This window comes from Procambarus clarkii, chromosome 30, assembly GCF_040958095.1.
Source record: "Procambarus clarkii isolate CNS0578487 chromosome 30, FALCON_Pclarkii_2.0, whole genome shotgun sequence".
NCBI lineage: Eukaryota > Metazoa > Arthropoda > Malacostraca > Decapoda > Cambaridae > Procambarus > Procambarus clarkii.
In genome coordinates this window covers 33,823,978-33,832,763 of record NC_091179.1, presented here as the reverse complement: position 1 = coordinate 33,832,763, position 8,786 = coordinate 33,823,978, and the positions used below count along the sequence as shown (strand labels likewise).

General features: G+C 44.3%; 2 protein-coding genes across 2 annotated transcripts; both read left to right on the top strand.

Annotated features, from left to right (window-relative positions):
• The first annotated feature begins 6,291 nt into the window (after window positions 1-6,291).
• LOC138370043 (cleavage stimulation factor subunit 2 tau variant-like) lies at window positions 6,292-6,874 on the top strand. The gene is made up of 2 exons (XM_069333818.1): window positions 6,292-6,531; window positions 6,590-6,874. Exons 1-2 carry the CDS (start codon window positions 6,292-6,294, stop codon window positions 6,872-6,874), a joined length of 525 nt encoding a protein of 174 aa, XP_069189919.1.
• A 3-nt stretch (window positions 6,875-6,877) lies between these two features.
• Window positions 6,878-7,948, top strand: LOC138370042 (spidroin-2-like). Its single transcript, XM_069333817.1, has 3 exons — window positions 6,878-7,023; window positions 7,372-7,613; window positions 7,785-7,948. The coding sequence occupies exons 1-3, from the start codon at window positions 6,878-6,880 to the stop codon at window positions 7,946-7,948; spliced, it is 552 nt and encodes a 183-aa protein (XP_069189918.1).
• The last annotated feature ends 838 nt before the right edge of the window (window positions 7,949-8,786 follow it).

Below are 8,786 nucleotides of genomic sequence, written 5' to 3'. Positions count from 1 at the left end.
TCTAATATTTTCTGTTCTTTTTGAGCTTCAAGCTCTAATTGGCGAGCTTCTAACTCAAGACGCTTTAACGTCATCTGATCACTCGACTCCTCTCTTAACTCCTCTAGAATTTCGTCATCTAACTCCCCATTCTCAACAAAATGCGTCACAATGACTTTCAATATTTGGGCTTTAACCATTCTATTGCTGGCGGTCAAATCCAAATGATTTGCCATTTGTATTAACTCAGTCTTTTTAAGGTTCTGAATCCCTTCAAAGTCTGGGTGAGCCACCAACGCTGCAACTTTCTCCTCCATCGTTACTAACACTTGGCACTTAATTCACAACAATAATTAAAATAATGGCACTGCACTACACTTCACTGTAAAATTGTCACCACACTGAAAATTCGCTTGGCCTCACTGCACAAACAAAATATATAGGATGACTTACCTCAAAATCGTGAAACGTTGTTACTTGACACACAGGAAGGCTTGCTTGGCACATGGAATAGTTCTTAAGAAACACACAGAGACACTTGACACTGGTACCTAGGAAGGCAAGGTTAGATTAGCATAGTTAAGTTAAGTGGGACAATATTTCCCGGCACAGGCCCCCATAACTCTTTGTTACCTATCGTACGTTACGGCTCGTGATCCTACAACAGCCAAACTTTAATAAGTCTAGGGATACGACACAACTGCTGTTCTCAATAGCGAATCACCAGTATAACCCCTTGACAGGTAATGAGCATAAAATAGAATCTTCATAGGACTGAAGAATAAAGACTAAGATACATATATAATATTATATTAAATAAATCTCAAAGGCAAACAGATGATTATATGGTCACAATATATCACATTAAAAATATCACTGTACTTCCAGACATTAAATTAATAATATATAAGTATGGCTATTATAGAACAAAAGAATGACTTATCTCCAAATGTTGTTCTCTCCCTGGCTTCTGCTCAGCTACTAAACAAGATCACGCGAGAATCAAAACAGATTGCCTCGCCCCGCGAATAAATTGCCAAAGTTACAATTATTAATATTTCAACAATGGAGCACTACATTGTGACAAGAGTAATCTTAAACTAACTTAATGAATAATTAGTACATTTTGATATAGACAAACAAAAGTAATAGTTCTTTACATAGTAATTAAAATATGCATACAGAATAGCATAATGGCATGCACACCCAGCAACGGACGATCCCACGACATTTTGCCAGATACAGTTCACTCAATTATTATTTCACTCTGTTACCCACTTATGATCACATATAAATCATTAGTTCCCGTGGGAAAACTGATCACACAAAGAAATAAACAATCATTCCCACGATACGCTGGGCCTAACGCCAACACTGTAACATGAATGTGCTTTTGCATAGAACATATAAGTATAACAATATACATGTTTGTAATTTACATACAATTATAAATGTACATATTAATATATTCACTTACGTATCTTATAAGGGTACGTAACAAGATCTTCATTAGATATTTGTTTAAGTATTAATAACTGACTCTGCTTTCAGACAACACTCAGCTCCCTTGTTTAAATCCCTAAACTGCTAAATATTAACTCCCTCCACACATTCTCTTGTGTCAACTACATTTACAAAACCCTGTTCTTAAATGCAAACCATGCTCTGAAACTCTCCCTGGACAGATGTAATAGGACCCATTATCCCCACACCAGAAATAAATATCTCTTTGATATCCCCAGGGTCAAACTTAATCTGGTTAAACACTCTATGCAAATTAAGGGACCTAGTCTATGGAACTCACTCCCTAGTGAATTGAAAAACTGTAAAACATTTGCCTTATTTAAAAGCAAAACCAAAAAGTACCTAATTTCATCTTCTTAGTTTCCTACACTGAGCTTTAAATTTGCTCTGTACCTAGTGTTACCCAATCTCCTAATTTTTATGTAGTATCAAACAACCTTATCATTGTGTTCATTGCTGTCTTCTTTTATGTGCTAACCATATGCTGTATTGTGACTACCAATTTTTGTCAACTACCATTCAAGCTGTCATTGCAATCAATCTTAGCTACCTATGTGCTTTAATATACTGTACCTACAATTTTCTCTCATCTTCTTTATTCATTCCATGTAACTGTTATCATTTTTTTGTCTATAAATTTTGCAAGTATTTACCTACTTACAATTTTCTTAGATTAAGGACCTGCCCGAAACGCTGCGCGTACTAGTGGCTTTACAAGACTGTAATTACCATATTATGTATCCTCACATTCCCAATGTACCTTTTGTATATGCATAAATAAATAAATAAATAAATATTCTTTGTCACTGCTAATGAAACACCCATATAAATTTCTACCACTGGTTTTCTACAGGCTGTCTTTGCAAGCATTTCAACAGTGTCATGCCTTGAGATGCCAACATGTGATGGTATCCATAGGAATTTAATTTAAAATCTGTTTTCTTTAGCAGCTAAAACATTCATTCAAATATCACTGACTATTTTCTGTTTCTACTATGTGCGTTCAATGCCAGGAGTGCACTCTGTGAGTCACAGTATATAAGTCCACTGCCTTTGTCTTTTAAAAATTCAGTGGCAAGGTATATGTCTGCAAGCCCGGTTTGAGTCGTACTTACCCAGTCATTGACGCGCTTCATTGCTGTATGTACGAGAGAAGATTGTTCATATATAATACATGCACAAAAGGTTCATCGTCCACCTTCTACAGAGCCGTCGGTATAGCACTGATACACATCGTTACCCATACTCTGAGTACTTTCAGTGATGCTTTTCAGTGTTAACTGTTTTAATAATGTAGAGTGCACATTATCTTTCTTGGGTCTTGGGCGCATTTACAAAATCAACTGATAGATCCCAGTTATCCCATGGAGTAATTGGTTGATTAATCATTAATTGAGTTGGGTACATATTTAATAATTTGATGGAGTTGGCTACCTTGTAGAACCAAAATACATAATCAGATTTCGTTCTTCTTTAGACCTCAGGTGAGTGCAGCATATTAGAAAGTTTAAGTTGAAACTTCATGTGTTGTCTAGATCTACTCAATGCCTTCACGCCGAAAACTGTGCTAATAGACCAAATTCTCTTACTTATGATAGGTAATTTGAACTCTGCTCTCATATTAACTATTCTCGTGGACTTTGGAGCCCCAAGGATGAGACGCATAGCTTCATTTTGCAAGGTTTCAAGAAATTTCAGCTCTTTGTCTGTATACAGTGTGAGATGTAGAGCATAGTAGTCAATCACAGAGCGTATAAATTATACATAAAACATTCTAGCAAGTCTCACGTTAATTCCATGTTTGACACCAACATGGACCCGCAAGGGCTTTAATCTCTCCCAGAGTCTCCTTTTGAGAGAAGAAAGAAGAAACTTAACCATTGTAGTCGCTTTCGATTTTGCATTTAATGCAGCTGCTCTTGTTGGTTGAATGTTGAGTTTGACGCACAGGGCTTCAGTTGCTTCACATTCCAGTAAGTAATACAATAATGGCTTTTCTGCCTCTATTCCACATATTTGACCGCTTTAAGTATTGGGTTTAATACCTCTCAGCAGCACTTGTAGGCAAGTCTGAGTCTGTGTAGGGCTACTACAATGTCTCTGGAAAAGGTTTTGCCAGGCTTGAAAGAGGAGTACCCAGTGAGCTGTTAGTACCACATCGCAGTGGGTCTCTCTTCCGTTACTTTGGCTCTGTGGCTACGTTTGATAGTTGGGAGTATTTTATTCTTGATTTGTTCCTTAATCTGCGAGAAACTTGGAGGAATTTTAACCAGTACAACAGGTAGAGCAGTGGCAGTTTTTGCTAGTGTGTCTGCCTTGACATTACCGTCTATGTCAGTGTGACTTGGTATCCAATTTAGGGTGATTGACAGTCCTAGATTGTGTGCTTCTTTTCCTATATGTAGGATTTCAGTAATGAGTTTTATATTAGCCTGGAGCGAAGATTTAGAGTCAGAATTAATGATGAAAACTGTAAATTATTCTGAATTGAAAAATTGGTGGCCTCTTTCAGGGCATATAATTATGTTTGCAATGTTGAGCACCCACTATTCAGGCTCCAGTAAGCTTCATGCTTGTTAGTGTAAACTGCTGCCTCAGCAAAACCTCTTTCTTGATCAACTGATCCGTCTGTGAAGATGTGAGTCGTTGTCGGTCTTGAGATGCTTTCCATTTGTTGCTATATTATTGCCTAGAGCCTCTGCGAGTCACAAGCTGATTTTCTAACTGGTAATCCTTCAGTGATTTTCTTTAGACTCGATTCTTCCCGTGGAGGAGGCGGCCGAAAGTGTTGATATGATATATCTTCTCCTTTGTCTCTAGTGGTACGTTGCAAGTCCATTTTCTATAGAATCTTGACCAGATTATCCGTCCATTCACTTGTTCTATAATGAAGGCTTCTGCGAAGCGATCTGTGTATGCTATATCTGATTAATAGTCAGGCGGTGGTTCCAAATAGTTTGGCTGGTATTATGGCTTTTCTTTGTTTGATCGTGTTTTCTAAGGCTCGTAAGTTGGTGTCTATTCTTAGTTCCAGTCACGCAACCTTGACGACGTTCTTCTTCTATACTTGGAGTTCGGACGTTCTTGGAGCGCCGCAGCGCGTAGGTGAGACTATGAAAGGTTTAACTGTTAAAAATCTGTGGATAACGCCTACGTTTCATAAATAAATAGCATTGACTCAGGGAGTATGACACAGCTCGTTATTCCTATGCCTACGAAGCCTAGCATGGACGTGTATATGTGACAAAATTAAGATAAACTTAAAACTTTTCAAAATATAATTACACTCGTCTTCAGCTAATTCAGTGCTCAGCCAATAGTGTTCTTCCATATATTGGTCCTAGTCCATGCGTCCTCAGTGTTTGGGTCCTCGGTGTATGGGGATGGCAGGATGGGTCCAAACCTGCACACAGAAATAACACCACATGAGACCAGAAGACATGGCAGGATGTGCAGAATACCCCCGTTGAAAAGCAGAGGTGCAACAGGTACTCTGAGAGAGAACTCTATCAACATCAGAGGCCCGAGACTGTTCAACACGCTTCCACTACACATAAGGGGCATAACTGGCAAACCCCTCACAGTGTTCAAGAGAGAACTGGATAAGCACCTCCAAAGAATACCTGATCAACCAGGCTGTGACTCATACGTCAGGCTGCGAGCAGCCGCGTCTAACAGCCTGGTTGATCAGTCCAGCAACCAGGAGGCCTGGTCGACGACCGGGCCGCGGGGACACTAAGCCCCGGAAGCACCTCAAGGTAGCCTCAAGGTAGGTATGGGTCCTCATTGTACAGATCTTCAGTGCAACTGCCCTCACTGAATTGGTTCTCAGTATATGGGTCCTCACTGTGTGGGTCATCAGTGTATGAGCCCTCAGTGTATGGGTCCTCACTGTGTGGGTCATCAGTGTATAAGCCCTCAGTGTATGGGTCCTCAGTGTACAAATCTTCAGCGTATGGGACCTCAGTGTAACGGCCTTTAGTCTATGGGTTCTCAGTGTGTGGGTCCTCAGTGTATGGGTTCTCAGTGTATAGGACCTCAGTGTATGGGACCTCAGTGTGTGGATCCTCAGTGAATGGGTTCTCAGTGTATAGGTCCTCAATGTAAGGTCCTCAATGTATGGGTCCACAGTGTATGGGTCCTCAGTGTATAGATTTTCAGTGTATTGGTCCTCAGAGTATGGGTCCTCAGTGAATGGGTCCTCAGTTTATGGATCCTCAGTGTATGGGTCCTCAGTATATGGTTCCTCAGTGTATATGTCATCGGTTTATGGGTCCTCAGTGTATGGGTTCACCATGTATGGGACCTCAATGTATAAGTCCTCAGTGTATGGGTCCTCATTGTATAGGTACTCATGGCATGGGTCCTCAGTGTATGGGTCCACAGTATCTGGATCCTCATTAAATGAGTCCTCAGTGGATGGGCCCTCAGTGTATGGGTCCTCAGTGCATGGGTCCTCAGTGTATAAGTCCTACGTATGGGCTGCAGGGCATAGATCCTCAGGGCATGGGACCTCAGTGTATGGGTCCACAGTATCTGGATCCTCATTGAATGGGTCCTCAGTGGATGGGCCCTCAGTGTATGGATCCTCAGTGCATGGGTCCTCAGTGTATAGGTCCTCCATATGGGCCGCAGGGCATAGATCCTCCGGGCATGGGTCCTCAGTGTATGGGTTCTCAAAGTATGAGTCATCAGTGCGAGGGTCCTCAGAGGATGGGTCCTCTGGTCATAGGTCCTCAGGGCATTGGTTCTCAGTGTATGTGACCTTAGTGAGTGGGCCCTCAATACATGGGTCTTAAGGGCATGGGTCCTCAGTGTATGAGTCTTCAATATATGGGTCCTCAGTGTATCGGCTCTCAGTGTATGGGTCTTCAGTGGATAGCTCCTTTGGGCATTGGTTCTCAGGGTATGGGTCTTCAGGGCATTGATCTTCAGGGCATTGCTCTTCAGAACATGGGTAATCAGGGTATGGGTCCTCAGGACATTGGTTTTAAAGGCATGGGTCCTCAGGGCATGGGTATTCAGTGCGTGGGTCCTCAGGACATGGGCCCTTCAGGGCATGGGATCTCAGTGCATTGGTTCTTAGGGCATTGGTCCTCGAGGCAAAGGTCCTCAGGGCATGGGTCCTCAGTGTATGGTTCCTCGATGCATGGGTTCCAAGTCTATAGTTCCTCAGAGCATGGGCCCTTATGGAATAGGTCCTCAGGGCATGGGTCCTAAGTGCGTGGGTCGTCAGGGCATGGCTTCTCAGGGCATGGGTCCTAAGTGCGTGGGTCGTCAGGGCATGGCTTCTCAGGGCATGGGTCCTCAGTGCGTGGGCCCACAGGACATGGGTCGTCAGGGCTTTGTTTTTCAGGGCATGGCTGCTTAGAGCATGGGTCCTCAGGGCATGGGTCTTCAGTGCATGGATCCTCAGGACATGGGCCCTCAGGGCATGGGTCTTCAGTGCATTGGTTCTCAGGGCATTGGTCCTCAAGGCAATGGTCCTCAGGGCGTGGGTCCTCAGTGTATGGGTCCTCAGTGAATAGGTCCTCAGTGCATGGGGTCCTCAGTGTATGGGTCCTCAGTGCATGGGTCCTCAGGTCATTGATTCTAAGAGCATAAGTCCTTAGGGAATTGGTTCTCTGGGTATGGGTCCTCCGTGAGTGGATCCTCAGTCCATATGTCCTCAGAGCATTTTTTGTTTGGGTATAGGTTGTCAGGGCATGGGTAAGCAGTGCATGGGTCCTCAGGGCTTGCGTCCTAAGGGTATGGGTAATCAGTGTTAGGGTCCTCAGTGTATGGTTCGTCAGTGTATGGGGTCCTCGGTGTATGGGTCCTCAGGGCATTGATTATCAGGGCATGAGTCTCCAGGCCGTAGGTCCTCAGGGCAAGGGGTCCTCAGGGCATGGGTCCTCAGTGTATGGGCCCTCAGAACTTTGGTTCTCAGAACATGGGTCTTCAGGGCATGGGTCCTCGAGGCATGGGTCATAAGGGTATGGGTCCTCAGTGCATTGGTTTTCAGGGTATAGATGTTCAGGGCATGGATCCTCAGTGCATGGATCTTCAGTTCGTGGGTTCTCAGGACATGGGTTTTCAGGGCATGGGTCCTCAGTGCATTGGTTCTCAAGGCATTTGTCATTTGTCCTCAGGGCATAGGTCTGCAGGGCATGGGTCCTCAGTAAATGGGTCCTCAGTAAATGGGTCCTCAGTAAATGGGTCCTCAGAGTATGGGTCCTCAGTGAGTGGGTCCTCAGTGCGTGGGTCATAAGTGTATGGTTCTTCAGAGTTTGGGCCCGCAGGACATGGTCCTGAGGGCATGTGTCCTCAGAGTATTGGTTCCCAGTGCGTTTGTCGTCAGTGTATAGGTTCTCAGAGCGTGGGTCCTCAGGACATTGGTTCTCTGGGTATGGGTCCACAGTGTATGGGCCCTCTGGGCATGGGTTCTCAGGGCATTGCACCTTAGTGTACGGGTTTTCAGTGTATGGGTCCTCAGTGAGTGTGTCCTCAAGTGCATGGGTCTTCAGGGCATTGGTTCTCAGGGCATAAGTTCTCACGGCATGGGTCCTCAGGGTATGGGTCCTATAGGTATGGGTCCTAAGTGCATGGTCCTCACTGTATGGGTCCTCAGTGTATGGTTCCCCAGTGTATGGGTCCTCAGTGTATGGGTCCTCAATGTCCGAGTCCTCAGTGAATGGTTCCTCAGTGTATGGGTCCTCTGTGTATGGGTTCTCAGTGCATGGGTCCTCAGGACATGGGTCTTCAGGGCATGGGTCCTATGCGTATGGGTCCTAAGTGTATGGGTCCTCACTTTATGGGTCCTCAGTGTATGGTTCCTCAGTGTATGGGTCCTCAGTGTATGGGTTTTCAGCGCGTGGGTCTTCAGGGCATGGGTCTTCAGGGCATGAGTCCTCAGGGTATGGGTCCTCAGTGTATGGGTCTTCAGGCCATGGGTTCTATGGGCATTGGTCCTAAGGGCATAGATCCTCAAGGCATCGGTCCTCATTGTATAGGTCCTCACGACATGTACCTCAGGGAATGGGTCCTCAGGGCATGGGACCTTAGGACATGGGTCCTCAAGGTTTTGATCATCAGTGTACGGGACTTCAGCGTGTGGGTCCTGAATGAATGTATCCTCAGTGTATAAGTATTTATAGCATGGGTTGTCAGTGTATAGGTCCTCAGTGTATGGGTCCTCAGTGCTCGGATCCTGAATTTATGTGTCCTCAATGTATGGGTCCTTAGTGAGTGGGTCCTCTGTGCATGGGCCCTCAGGGCATTGGTACTCAGGGCATGGGTCCTCA